We start from the raw sequence: 21,800 nt of genomic DNA, 5'->3' as shown, positions 1-21,800 counted from the left end.
GGGAAACTTTATCATGATCAGAGGAGACTCACTTGAATGTCCGACAAAATCATTTGGTTTAAGGACAGAAGCCCCAGTTTACACTGCATTCTTCCAGCCAGAACTGAAGTGCAGCTTTCTGTCAGCCCAAAGAAATCCTTATCCAAATGTTGTTTCAGCTGAGAACTTATCCCTCCTGTTACCAGCATCTGAAGTAATTCCAGAACGTGATAACTGTGGAAGGCCTGGAAGGCAAGGACACGCCACGTGCTTAGTCAGAAGAGCCGACGTATGAGCTGGGGCGGGGTGCAGTCTTAGAGATGGAGTGGCATCATTGAAACGGGTCCCAGGGTGCAAGCAGTTCCTCAGGCTCATTATTAAAATTAACTAACAGCTGGCAGTTTGGGAAAAGGGCTGGGTTAGGCAAAGTGCAGAGAAAGTAACACTGACCCTAATCCCGCCTCCTGGGTTTACAGTGTGGCAGAAAGAGAAAATGCGTAATGGTAACTGACACCTAGGAGGTCCCTTCTTCCTACAGGACCACAGGAGCATGTCAGGCCACGGACACCCTAATAATCACCATGTATGTAAAAATATGTATTGAACGAGACTTCTATAGGTTTTCGCTTGGGGGACAACTGATATTATTAGTCATCTGTACTTGAGTCTTCTGGATATGAATCTACATATAATCCTTTTGATTGTGACCTACTTGTGGACAGATATTGACTTAGGTCTCATTAATATTTAGATTTCCCATAGCTCTTATTAAAAATTATAGGTATTGAATGAAAAAATAGAATTTTAGGATCTTTGGTATCAAAATGAAAGCAAAGGAGGATACATGGGCCAACTTCTTATTTCGAAACTACCTTGAGCTGGAATAACCTGAGCCACTTTTCATAAACTCCTTTTACAAAGGACTCCTGCCACATGCGGTGTAGTCTAGGCACTGAATAAATGTGAAAAACACTGCCATATAGTATACTTTCAGTTTTCTCAGGTTTATCAAATATACAATGTTTTATGTTTTCCACCCTGTTTTAACTAAATGAGACTTTAACTCCAGCAGAAATGAGAATTCATGTTTACATATTAACTATACAAAAACTGAATAATTTTGTGTTTATTATAAATAACAGGAATGAATTCAACCATTATTGTTCTAAAAATTTTGCCATTCATTTTTGCTACTCCCAGACTCAGGGGCTTGTTTTCCAAAGCCTGGATTACGATGGGGGCCTCTTTACTACTCTTTCTGTCTTTTCTTCTCATTTGCAACCCATTGTTCAAAATGCTTTCAGAGAGATTGTCTGGAAACACAAATCAGACCCTATCATCCATCCCTCAAACCATCAGTGTCGTACCCCTGCTGTAAAACCAAGCTCATCTCCTGAAGAACGGTTTCACCCCGTGCCCAAGAGTCTATGTGTAGTTGCTCTGCTATTGATTTACGCCCTCTTGCCTATGCTTTGGAACATGGGGTTTGTCTTGTCACCTTGGCCAACTCTATGCTGGCCTGCTCATCAGAATGACATTCTCCTTTCTTTATGACCCTGCAGCTACTGGCTTTTACTCTATCTCATTCTTCTGTATTGTATAGTTCGTAGTTTGTCTGAAATGCACCTGGCACCTGAGTTTGAATCTTGGATGGCACGTCCTAGCTGAATAGCTTTGGACGACTCATGTGTTCTTTCTTAGCCAGTATTGTAATCTTCAAAGCTGACATACTAATACCACCTTTAAGCACTGTTTGCAGGATTAAAAAGAGATACACAGCACACATTGCTAATTCTGCCCTCTTCAACTCTGGTTCTCGTGTCTGGGTGACCAGCAGTGATGTTCATGAGTGCAGGTCTCTGGGGTCTGAGGTCTCCTGGACAGGGACTTACGCACAGGACTGGGAATCAGAATTTAAAAGGCACCTCTGGGCAGCACTTCCTTAAAATATGGGTTCTTGTGGAGGACAGACTTTGCCTACTTAAAACTCATGTCCTCAGGAGTGCAAGTGCTCAAAAACTGGAAGAATATGACTGCAATTGGCAGTTGATTCTTAACAAACAAATACTGCTAGTAAAAGGTAGAGGCCACTGGAGCCAAGTGACCTAGGGAATAACATGCTCTATGTGAATCAAGAGAAGATAAAAGGAAAACAATTTTCACAATATTTTTCAGATGACTTTAGATGCCTCCTTCACCTAACGGCCAGGCTGAAGGAATCCTGAGGGATGGTTTCCTGCTCACATTTCTTCTGTGCTCCATCCTGCCACCACCCAGAGGGGCGCTTACGGTATCGGCTCCCTGATCCTGGAGGGCATGGGGGATGTAAATCCAGGGTGAGCCACAGTCCGTTTAAGAATAAGGGGCCACAGCATGGAGTGACCAGACACAGTGCTGTGAGAATAATTCTCCACTGATTAAAGGAGTGCAGCCTAGGGTTATTCTGGGGTTGGTGGCTCTAGGGAAATGTGTACTTTACATATTTAACTGAGAGGCTTAGCTTTTGAATATATCATTTCTTCAGTTTTGACATCAAAAGGATTGCAATTCTATACTGGGGAAAATAATGGGATTTACATGTCACCCTTACTCGCATTCTTATTGTTAGGGGTTCTGCGCTATTGGCCGCATAGGCCTTTCTTTTCTTCTCCTGTCCTTCCTTCCTCTTCCCTCCCTCCCGTCCTCAAGAAAATATGAAAGTTGAAATGTGCTTGAAATATTTCAGTGGTACCCGAACTTGGATGGTGTTTCTAATGTAACCAGATGTGCTAGAATCTGCACTTGCACAGCCAGAAAATGGTGCAGCCCAGAGTATTTTCACTTTCAGCTTCAAGGAGCTTGAGGTCTCTCTCCCCACTACAATACTACTTAGCAATATAGGTGCTAACATTCTAGCTACCTGCTGAAATTTATTCTGGGACTCTCAAAAGGCCTTAAGACCATCAGTCTTCGAGAAACACTTCTGAGAGTAAGGCGCCATGGCAGGAAGACTGCGACCATCAGCTGAGTGGCCTTGAGGAGGCCCTGTAACTTCTGGGGGCCTCCATTTCCTTATAAGCGAAGGAAACTGCTCCCTAAGTTCACGTCCAGTCCTGAAGTTCTAGTTGTCTTAAAGCCAGATGGGAGGCCTGAGTGTCTCTCCGTATTTTGGTTTTTGTAGCATTGAACTGACAGAGGACTAAAAGTAAACCTGAATTACACCTTACAGGCACATTTCTCCAACTGGGCCAGGAGTGTACGGTGCATACTTGAAGCCACAGTGTTAGAGGCGTTAGGAGGTTTGGAGGGAAACCCATTATTTTATGTTGGAAAAAAACCCACATGTACATTGGGGATAGAACAAGAAAACTGCTTGAAAACCTAAAAATGCCAGTGTTTCTAAGCAGAGATGGGCTCAGAGCGTGTTTCTCAGACTCCATGCTGTCCTCAGGTCACTCCTTTGTGTTTTTTAAGGGCAATTTGGAGGAAAGGTGGAGAAGCATTAAGTTCCCTGAGTACAAGTGAGAAGGAGGGCCCCTGGTATTAGGGGGGAAAGACAGTTCACCAAGATCAGTCATCCCTGGGGAGTTTGTCCTGTTCCAGAACCTGGGAGGTGTGAGCCCCCTTCTCCAGCGGGGGCCTGGTCTGCAGGCCTCTGCTTCCCGCCTCACCCTCCTGTACCGTATGGGCATCAGGGACACAAATGTTTTGGCTCTAATTACAGCCTCAGGCAGTGCAGCAGAGGGAGCAGAGCTCTCAGTGCACTAGGCTGGGCAGCAGGATGGCAGAGCCACGCCTGAAGATGCTCTCTGGGGTTGTTAGGGGACAAAGGGACATGGGAAACGGGCAGGGGGGTGCACTCCTGCCTCCCACATGGACTCCTGACGGAGTACTGGAAACCTGCCTCAGAACAGGAGCACGATTCTGTTCCTCTTCCTTGTGCCGCCGTTGGTCATCTAGTCTAACTTCTATGAAGTGGTTTTCAAAATCTTAGCAATAGAAATCCTTCTTCAGATCCCATCTTTCTCAGGAGCTTCAGCCAGGACACAGGTGAGGACAGCATTTGGCGGAGAGGAGGGTTGGCATGGTGGACTGGGTGCACCCTGGGCTCCTCCCGGCCTCCTCAGCGCCTCCCGAGCACCCTGGGAGATGGATGCTTCTAAGCAAAACCTGAAACTCATTGTGTTGAAAGGTTCTCATAACCACAGAGTTCGGGGACGGCAGCAAGGGATTGTGGTGGTGAAGTCTCACTCGAATCAAATCATAAATTCCGATCTGAAAACCAACTCTCCCTCGGAAAGTGCTGTGACTTTTAGCACATTATTTACCCCTCTGAGCCCCTGATCCTTTGTAAAATGAGGCTCATAATGATAGTGTCCTAACTGGGTTGCCAGGAGAATTAAACAAAGTAATGGAGGTAAAGCATTTAGCAAAGACCTTGGCCCAAAGTAAATGTTTGAGAGACACTGTTCTTTCTATTCCTATTACAGATACCGCTCTGCGTATTAATATTATTCCAACAAGAGAACTTACTGGAACAGGTTCCTCGAGGTCTGTACTGGGAAAGATTTGCAGGTGTGATCTGGAGGCAGGGAGGTGTGATGCTTAGGGGTGTCTACTGTGGGACTGTGTTGGGGGGATTGACAACCACAGGCCCTTCCCTGCCACCCTCGAGTTACCGCAGGCTTGGCATCTTAGCCCTCCTCCCACACTCCTCGGCAAGGAGATGCTCCCACGTGTATGGAGAGTGGAGGGCAGTGCTGGAGAACACACTGCAGGGCCCCCACCGGGTCCCACTGCTTTCAGTGGAAGAGGACACATGTACTCTTCTCCTCTGAGGCTGCTGTTCTCATTCCCTCCTGATGCGGTGTAAGGTTGGGAGGCCAGCCGAGAGCAAATGGTACTCAGAAGAGCAGAGACAGTGGGATGAGAGGCTCAGGCCTGCCCTCGGGCTCTCGCTTTCTGTGCAGCTGGGTGACAGGAAGTCCCCCCTGCCCTTAGAAGGTGAAGTAGAGCCAGCAGCACCAGGCCAGGGTAAGAGAAATAGGAGTGGGCAGTTACCTGATTGTTTCCCAAGAGCTACATCACTGTCATGGCCAGAGATTTGGGGCTGGAGCTCTAAATAGTATTACAGTATATTCATTTTGCTGTGCCATACATCACTAAGGGCTCAAGAGCTGGGGCAGAAGCCACTAGGTAGGTATTCAGAAGTTCAAGATGCAAGCCAGTTCCCTTAACAGAAACGTCACCTTCTACCCAGAAGCTCCACTGCCATCCTTACCCAAATTCAGTTGACCAAGTGCCGGTTCTAAGCACTTACCAGGAGCCCATAAGGGCAGGCTGGTGGTCGTATGTGGCTTGTGACCTCGTGTGACTACCCTGTATCAGGCCACAGTATGTGGTTTTTCTCTCTCCCTCCCAGACTTCACCATGGGTGCTCAGAAAAGACTCCTGAGTTTTTACTTAGCTCGTTTCATTTTCCTGGAGTTTTACATAACTTCTTTCATTCTCCATGGAGAAGCCTCCTGATATCTGAAAACAGCCCAGGAGGGAGTGGTACTCCTGAGAGAGGCCACACACATGTGCGATGTGAAGAGAGGCCCAGGTACGGACTCTTGTTACCAAGTGCATGTGTCCTACGCTGCCTTCTGTTATGTGTTCACTTGTCATTTCTCCTCTCCCAGCCCTTCTCTGCTCCTCCTGTTCTTTCCACCATCTCTAAGTAGAATCTGTGACTTTCTCCAAACCTGTGTGGGCCACTGGGGTTTCCTGAAGGCTTGAGTTTAACTGAAGGCTCCAAGTGGCCTGCCTTCTAGGGGTCTCTGAAGAGAGCGGGGACCTTAAACCCATTTAAGCTGTATCCCACAGACAGCCCAGTTCATCAGAAGTCCCCTCCTGCCTGACACTCGGCCACTAATTTCAGGTCTGCTGTATCAATGACAGACAGTGAGGAAACCCTCGCCCTCTGGAGGCCCCATCCCAGAAAGTAGCCTGACTTGCCTCTCCATCCCGGGCATCTTCCCCTGGTCCACTCAAGGCTGGATGCTGCTTATGACTGTTAGGAAGTCCACAGCCCACCAACTGGCTGAGTGTTAAACTAACATTGCACAGTATTATCCCTCGGAGAGCTAGATGGGGCTTATAAGCTGCAACCCCCTCCCACCAAAAAAGCTTAGGGAGGCAGGGCCCAGAGCAACATGGTCCTCTCAGTACCAAATAGCATTGATGCCATTAGGGCAACGCACGTGCCACAGCTACGATCCCTGAAAAGCACAAACTGCACCTCTGAGGCACCCCGGCTGGTCAGCAACTATTCCTCTTCTCCACGGAATTACAGAGGCTGCGAGTCCATCAACTGCGCTCAGAGCCTCGTACACTTAAGCATTTGCATATTGATATTCAGCCATTTTTCAGCCCTTCCCCTGGAAAATCTAGGTAGGAGGAGCCTGGGGGGCGGAGGGTTACGCGGCCTTTCTTTTGGAGGGGTGCCTTCAGCCGTTCACAGATGGCTATGCACAGGTTTCTCCGAGCCTCGGTCAAATTCCTTGAGTAAAGCGGGAGTGTTGCTGCGTACGCTGCCTTTTCCTTCTTCCCTCTGCCCGAAGCGTTTCCTCCCCAAACATCAGAGCGGCGTGTGCTGTCCCTGCTCCAGAACTCGACTCACACACCAGCTTCTCAGTGCCTCCTTCCCTGGCCCTTTACTGCAACTCACTGCTCCTTTCCAAGCCCCTCACCTCCTTAGAATTGTATGTGTCTGACACACCATATGTGTTCCTTAATTATCACATTTATGTCAATCTTCCACCAGCATGAGCTCCACCTGGGCAGGGACTCCAGGCTGTTTCACCATGGCTGGGTCCTCAGCACCCAGGACAGCGCCCTGCACAGAGTAGGTGCTCAGCAGGGGTTCGGCCAAGGAATCCCTTCTACTTTGGGAAATCCTGTACTCAGTGCGAGGGATCTGCTCAGTGGCTAAGACAGGCTGAGAGATAAAGACCAATCATGTAGTCAAAAATATACTCCAGGAGGGGGCGCTGGGAAGCAGATCTAACTTAGCTCTGAACAAAAATACACTTAGACCACCAAAGGCCAAAGCTTTTCCCTCGAACCTCATGTCCCTTTGTAGCTGATTTCTGCATAAGCTCTTAGGGTTATTTCAGAGGGAAGAGACAGCAGTATCTCCTAAGTTCTAATACCAAACAGCCTGGTCTGCCAGGACACACAAGCAGCTCAAAGGAAAGCACTCCGCCATTCATGTCCATTCCTCCTGGGAGCAAGCGATCTCTAAGGACCTCAAGTTTTTAATCTTGAAAATGTAGAAATTTTGCTTCCTTTGCCAGGTCATTGTAAGAAAAAAAATGAAATAATATATGTGAACCAGCCTTTTTGGAAAGTCAGAGAGCTCAGAATTGTGAGGCACTATCATCATCTACCCAAACCCAAAGCCAGGTGCTCTTCCACTGCAAGGGGCTTGGCCTTGGGGGTTCCTGGCTTAGCTGCACTTACTGTGGCCAGGAGGGAGTCTAAGAAGCTGCCAGAAAAGACAGTGCCTGTGGAAAAGGCAGTGCTGAGGTGCAGGCTTGTTCCTGAGAGGTGATCTTCCATTCCACTAAGCTGTTCAATGAAGTGGATGCTGTAAGGATTTTCTGTAAGGCAAAAGAGGCAGAAAGGGAAGGTGGGCAGATAGGCACGAGAATACAGGACCACCACACGAGGCACGCAGAGGGGCAATCACTGATCAGAGGATCTGATGCCTACTTGGGTGTCAGTCTGGGATCTGCCCCCGCTTCAGTACATTGTTTTTCCACATTCCTTCCTCCCTACAGAAGTGCATCCCTCTTGGGTACCTATATCATCAAGGGAATATCCTTGTACTGTAGGCCCATTTTCTCCAAGCAAGTGTCCTGACACTTTGGGGAGTAAAAGGGGATACTCTCAGTAACTACACTGGGACAACAGAAATAGGAACACATGAGCACCCCAGTTATTGTCTTTTTTCATAATACTATGCCCAGATGGCTTGGTATTTACTTGGGTTCCTAGAGTTATCTGGGTCCATAATGAATTAAATCACTACCTCTCAAAATGAATGTGCAAATGAATCACCTGGGGATTTTGTTACAATACAGATTCTGATTTGCTAGGCCTGGGGTGGGCCTGAGATTCTACATGTCCAGCAAGCTTCCAAATGCTGCTGATTCATGGGGTACACTTTGAGTAGCAAGGGCTTAGAGAATCATTCTAATTGAGGCCAGTGGAGCAGTCGCCAAACAGTCCATTAGCACATTTATACTGGTCCCAGGCTGCAACTCAGAGTGAGTTGCAGTTGGTGAATTGCAGCTGGTCATTGCTGGCTGTGGGATCAGAGGCACTGACTGCCTTGTCCCAAGACTACTGCTTCAAACGTGTTTATGTGGAGCATGGCGCTGCAAGATCGATTTATTATCTGCCAGCCGAGCAAGGGCAAGGCAAGCTTACTGCCCATTATAAAAGGTTCTGGTTCCTTAAGCTCATAATTCCTCCCCAAGAAAGCCATCCACGGTGGGTATGGGTATCCCTCAGCTCTACTCATGTCACCCTATGGGAAGGAGGGCTTGGGCAGCCAGCACAAAAATCATGACACTCTGGCTACAGCTGTTGCTTGAGTGATCAACTATCCTTTGTCTCTGCCCAGCAGTCGTGTGTCTCCTGCTGGCATCTGAAATGGTAGCAGGTTAACTTGTTAGTTTGCAAGTGGCGTAAAGCCTTAGGACTCTTCACAGTTCTTGACAGTATTATTACAGATCCAAGCACATCTACTGGGCATACAACTCAGGATATGTTCCTAAGTCAGACTGGACTATCCTCTCATTCTTTACAAAACTCTTTAGTAAGTTTGGGGGCAGTGGTATACTGCTGGTATCAGCGAATCATTTTCTTCCAAGAGCTGCATGTTTTTATAAAAGATGAGCAAGGTCTGACTAACATCATCCCACATTTTCTGTGCACACCTGCTTTCCTCTTCTTGTATTGCCAACCATCCACACACACACACACACACACACGTGTCCCACGAGCCCTGGTCCAAATCTTAATATGTCATCTAAACTCGTGGCCTTAGCTTTCCTAGCTACTTTCCTGCAGGCCGCTGTACATTCTGCACCAGAGTGCAGGCAGTCAGACCTGCGGCTCTACTGTCACCGTGACCCTTTCCAGCCAGCCAAAGAACAAAGAACTGAGTGAGCTGGCAGGCAATTTGTTAGACTAGTTTGACAAGGGCTGCCTGGTGCCAGCAAGTCTTTAGTGGAACAAAGCTGTAAGTCCTTGGAGAGTTACCAGATGTGCTTCTGGGCCAGTGAGAAACTGGCTGGTCCCCTCCCACCACTCTTATATTACATCTTATAATCAATGTCCTTAAGATACATATACCTCCAGGTTAGAGATGGCCCAAGAAGGTAGAAAAATAAAAATGAAATATAAATAAAAACTGCACCCAACAGCATCATGCTGGTTACAAATAGGCTGACAGGTACCAGTGGGGATCAAGGGAGCAGAGATCTTCTAAGATGAATGTGAAGAGCCTCTGCTGCAGGACCCATGGTGACTAGACAGTTTCCCACCCACTGCACCGTCCCTCCCAGGTGGTGTGGTGGTGTCACCTACTCCATCCTCTCAAGGGCTCCCTCCCTCGCTGCTGGGACTAAGGGGTCTGTCTGTTCATCGGTGTGGTGTAAGCCTCACTCAGCTTAGATACTCTAAGTCATACAATCCTCCTCAAGAACTTTGCTATCCTATGGAATCAAATCGTATCACATGCCCAGGACCAGCTTTTGAGATCGTCTTTGAGCTGATCCAGTCTGTCCCAAAGACACGGGTCCTTGATGCGGTGTCTTCCACTCCGCATAGTGATTACTGTCAGTATGCAATCCCACTGTGTCCCCAAGTGCCTCACAAACACCGCCCCCAGTGCACACTGGGGCCCTCCCCTCCCAGAGCTCCTCATATGTAGGAAAGGTTCATGCCTGTGCACTTTCCATAGGCTGTTGGTGAGAGAGAGGAGCGCGCTGTCATTTCCACAAGGTATATTCCCATTTTAGAAGAACACCTCCCACACCAGGATTAAGATGACACAGCGAGACACCTGGGAACAGAAAAGTCATGGTCCCCAAGAGTGAGCACTTTCGTCAAGTCTGCACCCTGAGTGCCTCACTTGCGTCACCCTAGTCCCAGCCCTGGTGCCAGTACAGGACATGGAGAGGACCGGCTTAAGGTCCTGTGACAGGCAGGCCAGTCAATAGAGAGAGATCCTCTCCAGCAGTCTGCAAGGTCACGTCTCCTCCCACGGAGGACTGCTTGTAGGTACAACAGCCAGTTGCTGTCTCCCCACACTGGTACCTGGAAGAGTGGGGAAGGCAGACGTCATTCCTGCACCCTGACTCCCAGATACAACAGGCCCAGCTGGACGACGTCCCAGTCAGGGAAAAGCCCAGGGTAAAGTACAGCCAAGCACTTAACATTGTCTGGGCCCCACACAGGTTCCTCAGCCCTTTGACTGTGGATTCTACAACTAACCTTGGGACATTAGTTATGCATCACAAAGATTTCTTCCTTGAATTTTTGTCCCTGAAACAACTTACTCAGTTCAGTGAGGATGGGGACTCTTCGGTATTTTGATTTCCCAGGACATTTACTGGAGTTCTATGATAGCCCCTCTGCAGAAACAGACAGCAAGGAAGAAAAGAAATTGATAAATGCAAACAAAGTGGTTTGCAAGACTTGACAGGGACACCAGAGCACACCGTGTAGCTCGGTGTTTCACGGCAAAGTTACTCTCATGCCCAAATCCTAAGTCCTTTTCTACATACAGAAAAAAATAGGTGAGCCTCTACGTCTCCTTATGATAAGGGTGTGTATTTTCTGAATAGCACTTCAAGTGAATCAGAAAAAAAGGCAAATCATAGTAGTTGCTTATTAACATGAGAAGTTTTCTCCAGAGCTGCTGTGCTGAGTAATGGCTCAGGCAGACAGTGCCGCAAACCACATCCATTTGCTTGTAGACCTTTCAGGAAACTATGAACGGGATGGTGCTGCTCCCTGGGCGCTTTTGGTGACACGGCACCTGGGCTCGGCTCCTGGTGCTTTCTGCCTCTGAGATGCTCTCAGGGCCAAGGCACTGCTCACGTCTTCTTCCTTCTTCCTTACACCGGCTGCCTCCCATCTCTGGTTGGCCTGACCCAACCGGGAAGGCCTCAGAAGTTCCTTACGTACTGTGGTGAGATGTCACTTGGGGCCTCTGACCCACTGCATTCAGTTTACAGATTTCCCTCCTGCCTTGGGAGGAAAGTTCATGGAGTTCATGAACCTTGACTCCAAAAGAGCCGACACACAGCCCTGGCCTGAGACGCAGCATCACCGTGCGGTGGGCTATGGGAAGTTTCAAAAACGAGCATGACCCCAGAGTTGTGGTCTCCAAATTAAACCAAAAAATATAAAGAAAGAAAAGGAGAGGGAGAAATGAGAAGCTCGAGTCCAGGTAAAACACACACACACACACACACAGTGATGTCATCAAAAGTTATGCTTTAAACTTACTGGCTATCTTTCTTGAACTTTTCTGACAATGTTATGTAACAGGGCAAAAAATACTGTTAAAGGTACAATTTCTGCTTGTCATGAGATTTCCCTGCTGTTTGGGAAGAGGGTGGAATATCTGGAGGGTCCTTTGCTTACTAAGCCAGGTAAGTGGTAGGGGAGGGGGAGTGAGAGGTGGAATTAATGGAGACAAGGCAGCTGAGACTGACAGGGTGACAGCAGGCAAGGGACAATGGTGTAGGGTCTGGTCAGAGAAGGGGATGGGGCATGAGAAGGTCCAGGCAGAGATTTTTGCAGAGGGATCACTACGCTCCACAATCTTGCAGGGGGATCACTATGTCACCACCTCCTCCATCTCCCCAAGGAACACTCAGTAGACAGACCACTCCTTATTAGCACAGAGTAGAGCTGATATATTTCTGACAACCACTGAAATTCTGAGTCACGTTTCAAGGTGGATTCAGGATAAGAACTGAAGCTGCACAGGAAGAGCCCCATTCATGTGGTTTCCAGTTAGGGCTGGCAGTGACCTTAGGAATCCAGGAAAACACGTTAGCTTCAGGTCAGGAAATGCCAACCTGTTCACACAGCTATTTTAAGAGGAAGGTTTTACATCGATGGCTAGGATCAAATATCCTAATTCACTGGTAAATCTTATTGTGATGGGATCTGAATACCTTAAACCATTTTTCATAAAAAAAAATATCTGGGATTTCCATAATGCAGGAAGACTTGGGGGAATTGAGATTCTACTTTATTCTCAGAACTGTGCAAGAAGCTCTCTCTGCTTTATGTACCTTTCCCTCTTTCCTTTCTTCCTTCTACAAATATTTAAAGAGAGTTTTCTCCATGCTAGGACTGTGAGGAGCCCTTGCCCCAGCTACTTACCTCATGTCACCAACACAAAATGCTTCCAGAAAAAGCGCCAGATAAAATCCTAACTTTTAGAGGCTAGTGGTTGATATGGGGTGGCGCGTTTGGATAGGGTTTTAAGACAGGTTTCTCTCACGTTGGAATGGAGTCCTGAGGGATGAGAAAAGGCTGTTCAGGGAAGGGATAAGGGACCCAACCACAGGAAGGAGCCGGTATAAACAGGATGAAGCAGGAGAAAACGCAAGCTCCCCACAGGCCTACAGGACCCTATGTGATTTTCCTATTGTTGTGGTGGGTCACCACTATACAGTTTTAAGATTATCTGACATTATCTGATAAATATCTGTACAGAATCCCTGTGGTTGCTGTGAGTAGGAGGAACTGTAGGAGATACGAATTACACCACGGTCATGTCAGATCTGTCAATTAAATATAGTTGATCACCTTTGAAGATGAGGAAACCGACTCAGGGCTTACATACCTTGTCCAAGAATATTTGGCTTAAAAATGGTGAATCGGTTTTCATACCCTGATCAGCACCAGCCTCAAAGCCCATGCTCTTTGCAGGGCTACTGTGTACATAGGTTTTGCCGGCATTTTCAGTAACATTGAGATCAGTTTTCCACGAAAGGAAGATCCCCCTCTGAACCCCACTTTCTGATTCCAGTTCCCTCTAATAAAGGGCTTAGACTATCCTGACTTTCAGTGTTACACGTTCTTACTGCATGTAGAAACGGTCTACATCGGCTGACATGACTGCTTAAATATCTACTTCTGTCACCAGCAACTGAATTCCTGCCTGAACCCCATCCTTGCCTGCAGAGCGATGGTTAATTTGAATATGTGTCAGATCATGGCCTGGGTACATTTTACTAATGTCAATATTTTTGCTGCCTAATCGTACACAGTGTGATACCTGAGATCTTCCAGGCTGGCAGGGTGCTATTACAAAAGATTGCTTAATTGTGGATTACTACTGTGCATTTAAATTTCAGTAGCATATTAAGTTGTCAGACTTAATTACCGCTGTATGTTTAGATTATGCCACAGATTATTTAGTTCAGTACCTAGGTTTGCCAGCCTGTTCTCCTTGTGATGTGACAGGCAGTAATCAGAGCATCGCTGAGAAACCTGAAGTTTTCCGCGGGGATGTCCGGGGAGCCTGGCACTCCTACTGACCCTTTGGAGAGCCCTCATTCTGCTGCCCCTCTGCCCCCCATCCCTTGGTGAATCACTGAATTAGCCTGGGAATAGCCCTGGCAGTCCTAGTGGGCTTCATGCATGATTTCATTATGAGCGTGCAGATGTGGGGAAGCCCAGTGATCTGACAAAAGGCTCAGCACATAAGCTAATAGGGAAAAGTTTCTGATTTCAGTGCTCTTGACATTTGGGGCCAAAAACTGGGGGCTATCCCATGAGATATAGGGTGTTTGGCAGCACCTCTGACCTCTGTCCATTAATGCTAACAGCACCCCCCCCACCCCACAAGTTGTGACTGTCAAATCTGTTTCCAGACATGGTCAGAATCTGGGGGCAACACTGTGTCTGGCTGAGAACCACTGTCCCGGAGGAAGGGGAACAGGACTGCCTGTCAGCTAATCCTGCATCAATGCTCAGCACGGAAGGTGTCTTCTACCTTCAGATGAATTTCACAATCCTATGCCATCCGTTCCTGGAGGCGGGCATTCCCATTTCCACCTCTTGGGTATGGCACAAGAGGAGTATTAATAAGAAATGGGAAGAATGTTAAGAGAACCAAATGGGCTTCTCTGAGGATTGGAAATTTCTAGACAGCACCTCCAGGCAGATAGATTCCTATGGTACTAAGGTATCTGGTGAAGTTTTAAGTAACGGTTCTTTGCTATTCTTAAGTGCTCAGAATGTGACTTTACTGATGCTATAGCACCAGATAAACAGACTTGATGTCTTCCGTTAGGGGGTGCAGTAGAGTCTGTCGGGACTTGTATTTTCCCATCACACAAATGGGTATGAGGGCTTCCATATAAGGAACTGTGCAAGGTCCTCACAATACATTTTCCTCTAAATGCTCCCTTTTGTCTTTGGGGAAAGCACCTACTCATACTTCATGATGATTCAAATACTCTGATATCCCTCATTTTCTCTTCTTCTTTTTCATTCATTTTTTCCTCTCTCCTCTACCTCCTCCTCTGAAGCTATCAGTTGCTCCTTTAAGGGCAACAGAGTTCATGACACATCATATAAAATCAACATATTTTTGTTGAATTAATGAATATATAAGGGAAAGGATGAATATAAAGGAAGCCAGAAATAAAATCATAGGTTTCTATCTTTCTAGCCTATATAGGATGTGAAATTTTAAAAAAATATTAATAGGAAGGACCAATCACTCAGATGATTAACTGGATGGCTGACATCTGTTTAACCCAAATTTATCCTGAGTGGGCATTTCATTTGCATATTGATGTGCCTGCCCTTCAAGTGAATACTTCTTTCCTGTCCAGTTACAGATAAGTTGCATGCAGGATGCACACGCCCACACACACACATGCACTCACACACACCGTACACTCCCCACACACACACGCAAACTTCCTGTAAATCTGCGTGACCCTACTCAGTGAACTAAGGATTTATGTGCAGAACACAACAGCATTTTGATGGATCTTCAGATTTGTTCAGCAGAAATACAGCTCACACCTCCTAGGTCTGGATTTTCATAGCACTTTGGGTTTGGTTTCAGGATATTTGTAAAGCAGAACTAACAGCAAGCACCTAATGAATATCAAAGTGCCATTTCCAAAGGGAAATGGCTGGATCCAGGGGACTCCAATCAGGGCTACTTTCATTTATTGAATGGAAAATCTGTTTTAGATACAGACAGCTCTTCAGGAATAGTACTTTCATGTTAGCTTGAATGGCTATAGTCAATTTTTAGGAACAGACTAATATACAAGCCTTTTCCCATTTGAGGGGAAGGTAAACCACAATTGTGGAGTGGGAACTTACCTCAAGCACAGTCTGGGTACCGTGAAATGTGTGGTAACTCCTCAAGAGTCCAGCTCACTGGCTCATTTCCTTCAATTCAACAGGATTGTTTTAAGCATCCAAGTGACATAATTGAACCAGGCAGTGGGAGGAATTCAGAGGAGGGAAATACATGATTCCCACCCTGAAGAGATTCCCACTTTGCATGACCTCTTTCCAATCTGAAGCTGAAATATGACATTTTTCATCTATAGAAGTTGGAAGGGACCTTAGAGACAATCTCCTAAAACTCATGTATTGACAGCATCTTAAAGAGTAAAGGAGATTATACTTCATTCTCTCAACCATGAAACCAAGAATAGTGACTTCAACATCTACATGATCCAACGAGACTTATGGTCAATAATACCCATTATTAAGTATAATAATATGCCAATTACTATGTTCACTGATTTTTGATTAATAACAACAGTAACAGCACTCACAATTCCATGATTTTCCTTAAAATAGGAAAACAGTGTTACAGGCATTCCATTTAGAAAACAAGTATCATTTTTCATTTGACTTAGGATTACCCAGGACTGAGCTGTCTGAAACTTCTATTATGAAATTCTTGAGAGTTGGAAGGGACCTTAGAGGCCAACTGGCCCCGGCCCAACCTCTCCTACTCCCCGTGACTGAAGTTCTTCAGACAGGAGTTAACTCTCTCTCCTCACGCCATTCCCCACGGCCCCTTTCTGTCAGGGGGGTGGTCTTATCTGGCTCTGTCTGGGCAGAGCAGCCGATCCGCAGTGATCCCACGTTGAGGGTGGCCATGATGGCCTCTGTGTCCACCAAAGTCTGGCTGCTCGATGACGTGGACGGCGAGGATAAGACAGCACACATGGAACACTCCTCTAGGCTGACTGCATGGAGGTCCTCAGGAAAGAGTGCAGACCCCTAGTGAGAGAAAACCGGGCAGAGGAGGGACTTGTCAGGCAGAAGGATTTTATATCACGACTCCTGGTGGTGGCACTTTGTGGCTGCTGTCGTTTTTGAGCCAAAGTGTTATCAGCCTCCACTGACTTGGTTTTAAGTCTTCATTACCTGGTATCTGACACAATTAAGTCTTACCAAGCATTAACATCTTAGTGTGACTACATTTCACAGACTCTTTCCTGAGAGCAAGTAAGGATGAGATGAGAGGGGGCGGTGCTGAACCCGTTTAGATGATTCGAGTGGGAGAAGAGAGCATATGAGGGAACAGTGGCGAAGGGTTCGTGGAAGGAGGAGTGACCGATCTAACGGCAAACTCCGCCTCCTCGCCCTTTTGCTCGTGGCTCACCCTGATGGTACTCTTTCGATCAGCTGGCAAAGCGGTGGCTACTTCTTTCCCCTGGTGAAGAAACGGGCATGTCTGGTCTGCTTTCAGGTAGCTAAGGCCTGAAATGACGGTGATTCCTAACACGAGGTGGATCTGAAGACCTCTGATCATTTTCTTTTCTTTCTTCCTTTGGACTAAGTAAGGCAGAAGTGTGAGGAACTTTGTGGTGGCTTTAAAAAAAAAAAACAAATGACATTTGCTCCTTGTGGGAACCATTTTTGACTTGTGAAAAATATTCCTTACATATTGCCAGCATTATTTCATGAAAAATCAAAACCATTGGTGCATTTCATGCTGCACATAATGTTGTTGTTTTTCTTTGTTAATCCAGGGAAATGGTGGCATAAAAGGGATGCAGACCTATGAAGGTTCAGAGCAAATACAGTTACCACCACAATGCCACATATGCGTAATGGATCGGTTTCTCAGAAATGTAAATCTAATTCTTCCTTTTCTTACATCTGTCAAGGATTGTGTGGCATTATGTGCTCCATAAAAGATGTGTCTCCGGAAAAGATGAGAAAATTACAGCACAAAGGCTGGCTAGTATCAGCTTAGGTTTAGCCATTAAGTCAGAATCAGATTCAGAAATGCAGAGAAACTCTGATTTATATAAAGACCATAAAACATGGTTATAAACATAAAACATAGGACATAGTGACTCCTGGGTGTAAAATCAAGAGTCACGATGTCTGGATTTAAATCCCAGTTCTGCTACTTACCTGCTGTGTGAACTTGGACAGGTTACTTACTCTTTCCATGCCTAACGTTCAACATGTTAAAAATTTACCCCATAGAGTTATTTTTAAGGTTAAATGAGTTAATATATGTAAAATGCTTAGAACAGTTCCTGGTGCCAGATGCTGATTTCTGACATAACTGCAAGCTATTATTATTATTACTATTCTTATTAGTGCTACAACTATTGTTGGTGTTATTATCATTATAAATATTCACTATCCCTTAGTGATACTTACAGGCAGAATGTATATCTGGGGAAAATTCTGGAAAAAGAGCCATTCTCTCTGCAGGTAATCTAGAGAGCCAATGAACACAATGTCCTTCAGCTCCTGCCGGGTATAGTTGCTAGTTCTCAAGGGCATCACAAAATTCTGAAGCTCCATCAGCATTGAGTGGGCATCTCCGAAGACACATGCTACCACGTGGTTTTGAAATTTGTATTTTGTCTTATCAGTTCGTTTCTAAGCATAAGCATGCCAGAGTTAAGGTCAGTCTGAGAACTAAGTTGAGGGACCTTTAAAGAGGGCTCCTTCCCCTCATCCCACGTCTTCTAGGTGCATCCATAGGAGAACTTCCGTAAGGACAACAGGACATTTGCAAACTGCTCATAAGAAATGGAACTTATCCACAGTGGGATAATTATAGTTTTTATCTTTCTGTGGACTTCCTTATCTCACTTTCTTTAGTTCTCTATTAGCCTGGAATTAGCCTGTAGTGCATCAATTAAAACTGAGATCAGCCTCATTCCAAGGTGTGAAATCAATGAACCAAATGGTGAAAATCTCTTATTTTCATTCTGTTCTTAGACTTTGTGCACTGTAGCAAGGTCCAAAGAAAAACTAAAATAATCCAAATTCCATTGTTGAACTTACATCTTTTTGTGAGCCCTGAAAATTACATCAAGTCTTACAACATGTTGCAGTTTTCAGTGGGTTTTCCTATGTAAGAAAATATATATCATTTGGAAATAAATGAAATTGCCTTCTTATGGGTCAAAAGTAGTTGAATATTGGCAATTTCATGTGTTTTAATGGACTCTTCCCAGAGTGGAGGAAACTCACTATGTGCACAAAAAGAAATGAGAAGGTCATAAGAATTCCATTTGATCCAAAAGTATTACGTTTTATAAGCATTGTCTCATTACTATTATCAGCATCATAAATTGTTTAACATCTCTTCTATATCTCTCAGTTTAGAACAAAATAATATATTCAACAATATTTTGGTGAAGTTTCCCCCACATTCACAGAGACGTCTAAAAATCATAAATGTAATTTTTGAAACAGGAATGACATTCCTGTAGGAAACTTATTTTTGGCCTTTGTCTGATTTCTTGCAGGGAATGAGTCCATGTCTTCTCTCATGGCCCTGGGATGGAGAGGAACGAGCAGATGGCCTGGAGTTGAAGACCGGATTTTGTATTCTGGCTTTGGCATTATAACTGTGAACAATTAGTTAACCTTGCAGACTCTCAATTTCTTTAAGTTTAAATGGTTTAAAAATAAACATGCTAATTCTGTTGTGGAAATTAGGTAACATATTGAAAGTATAGTGCTTGTAAGTGCCGTTCTCTAACTATTAATCCAATCTGAATCTTACTGAATTCCTAGACTTTCAGAGAAGGACTCTTGGAAGCTGGCAGAGAACAAATTAAATGCATTTAAAAGCACTTTCAGAGAAGGACTCTTGGAAGCTGGCAGAGAACAAATTAAATGCATTTAAAATCACTTCATGTATGAGTATGTTCTATTCCTGAGCACAGGAACACTCAGAATGGATATATATCATTCTCCTTTATTCCAATCCTTAGCTGAGTGAAATGACAAGTTTCTATGGAACAGGGGTTGATGAAATGCAACAGGATAAACAAGTAACACTTAACATCTCAACAATTAGAGTTTGTCCAATTAGCATATACTAGGAAATACTCTCTTTCCAAAGGGAATTGCCCTGTGAGGAGAATCAAAGCAACTTGTCTGGAGAGCCTTCCTGGAGAGTGCTATGAATCTTAACCAAATCTATTAAATAATTGTCTCTAACTAATCTGATTAGTTTTAGCTTGGACAATGACGCTTCTATCGGTATGTAATGTAACATGCCTGAAGTCCAACATTTGCTCTTTTCTGTAGAACTAAACAACTAGAAACAAGATACATGGCAGAAATGGGCACAGCTTAAGAGGCAATTTCTCCAAGAAACTGTGGCACAAAACTGTCTCCAACTGAGAAGAGTAGTGGCTTTTGGGGAAAGGGGAGAATGCACTATTTGTTCAAAGTAACTTAAATTGACCACTTCCTCTTGACCCTTCTGTCAACTAAACCCAGTTCAAAGCCTCCTGAATTCTGCAATCTGGACATTTCTCTTCTAGGGTCACACATTTCAAAACCTTTAGAATTTCTTAAATCAGAGGCAATTCTAAACTTATCAAAAGATTCAAATGGTGTTCTGAACTATATTCCACATCAAGGCTCATAAGGGAGGTATCTATCATAGCAACCTGTCTGCACACTTAATAAATAGGGTATAATGTCTGCTATTTCCATTTCTTGGTCTCTTGGAAGCTTCTATCTGCAACTAACTTCCCAACCTTTCTAAAGATTTCCCTCCCACTGAAAACATGTTTAGCTTCCTTTTCAATGGGTGTTTATTTTGCTTAGCTTAGAATAAGACATATTTGCTAAGATGGTGAGTTTTAGCAACCCAAACAGTCTTCTACTTGATGTGACAGCTCTGACAATTCTGAGCTTCTGATCAAATAATTGATCATGCTTTTACAAAAATTGGAACATATTATGTCAGGACAATGGCACTGAGCCACAAGGATTGGGAGTATGTGTATTTAATAGAAAAAAAGTCAACTAATCTACTTTTGGAAAGCAAGGAAAAAAATAATTATCAATTACCCATAGTTGAACAAATTACATAGGGTTCATAAATATGTGAGCAATCACTTTTATTAGGTAAATTTACCAACTACTTCTTGCAAGGTAAACCACTGAGGTTATACTTGAGTTTCCAGCTCTGGAGAAAATGAGAATAGACAGGAATCCAGAAAGATGTCAGAACCTGGATTTTTACATCTTAGCTGCTGGCAGTTTAGGGAGCTGAGTTAGTGTGTCTCCTTTTGAGAACAGAGACAGGGCCAGGATTCTAATATCTATATCTAATATCTAACATCTGTAAGGATTTGCCCATGTAGGAGGTGGGGCAAGCATCTAGGTGAAACATTCTTGCTAATGTGTTAGGCATAAAGATGGTCAGTTTTAAGAAAAACTACTATAGAAAATCTAAACTTTAAAGCCAATAATTAGGAAAATGTTGCTTTACTTGGAAAAAAAAGACTTCAGAGTTCTTATAAATGGTACATTTCCCTGGTGCATTTAAATTAATTAGATTTAATAAGAAAACAGCATAGTTTCAGGAGAACATTATTCTGAATAACTGACTCAGCTAAACTGGTCAAGGAGGGAAGTAGTTGAAGAATCTCATCCAACTGTTTCCGATCCACCATATTAACTACATATCTTTCTCAAATGCCACATCTGTTACCTTTCATACCATTGGCGTCTCCTAAGAGAAGCTTTATTTGCGATTTGGGGCAAGATCACCTACCAGAATCACCCTATCCAAAGGGGTTGCTTTGCACCAGTGAAACACGCCACTGCTGTCAAGCTGGTCAGAATCGTCTTCCGTTTCATACAGAAAAGTCCTAAAACAGGGAGAATGGAGAGTTAGCCTGAGAACATTTGGGGCTCTGGCGCGACAAAGCCAAGATGTCAAACGCATCAGGGCCTTGAGCCCAAAGTGAAGAATCACACTTTGGAGAATGACACTGGGTCTGTGAGACCTCAAAATACAGAGGCATGTCTGAAGGATACCAAGACCTGAAAAGTCCAGACTACATTACAGCTGACAACGTGCTCTCTGAGGCAAAGCCAGAAGGATTGTATGTGTGCACATGTACATGTGGGTGTATGTTTTACACACATCAGTCTCTCTCTGACTTTAGATTAGACATGCCCTTAAGGTAGTTATTTCTGCTTTTAACTTTGCTACTATCACGTTGCTACCCTTGTTTGGAAGAATTCATGAGACGCATTTTGGGTATCTGCATACAGAATTTAAAAGGCTGTGAGATTGAGTCATCAGTGGCACCTCCTTAGCCTGTTCACCTCCCCTCTCCTTCCACATCTTTCCTTGTGGGTTCCTGTTGAAACATCCTTGTTTATTTAATGCATTTTACATTCGTTACAGCTTCTGTCACTGGCCTGCATTTGACGAAACTTTGCTCTAATCTTAGTCTGAGTCTTGGCAAAACCTTCCACAT

At 44.8% G+C, this 21,800-nt stretch overlaps 1 protein-coding gene across 2 annotated transcripts in view; it reads right to left on the bottom strand.

Annotated features, from left to right (window-relative positions):
• Positions 1-15,214: 15,214 nt before the first annotated feature.
• KCNU1 (potassium calcium-activated channel subfamily U member 1) overlaps positions 15,215-21,800 on the bottom strand; it is a 265,469-nt gene continuing 258,883 nt past the window's right edge. The window contains exons 8-11 of one of the 2 annotated variants that reach the window (XR_012123910.1): positions 21,086-21,182; positions 17,710-17,934; positions 16,694-16,902; positions 16,084-16,308 (exon numbers count right to left, since the gene is read on the bottom strand). Coding sequence is in view for 1 of the 2 variants with exons in the window: in XM_073218915.1 (XP_073075016.1) it covers positions 16,057-16,308; positions 21,086-21,182 (349 nt within the window). In the remaining variant the exon portion in view is untranslated. Of the gene's footprint in view, positions 16,309-16,693; positions 16,903-17,709; positions 17,935-21,085; positions 21,183-21,800 lie in introns of both variants that reach the window. The other variant, XM_073218915.1, reaches the window with a different exon arrangement.

The sequence above is a fragment of the Manis javanica genome, chromosome 12, assembly GCF_040802235.1.
Source record: "Manis javanica isolate MJ-LG chromosome 12, MJ_LKY, whole genome shotgun sequence".
Taxonomy (NCBI): Eukaryota; Metazoa; Chordata; class Mammalia; order Pholidota; family Manidae; genus Manis; species Manis javanica.
This window is presented reverse-complemented; position numbering and strand designations above follow the sequence as displayed.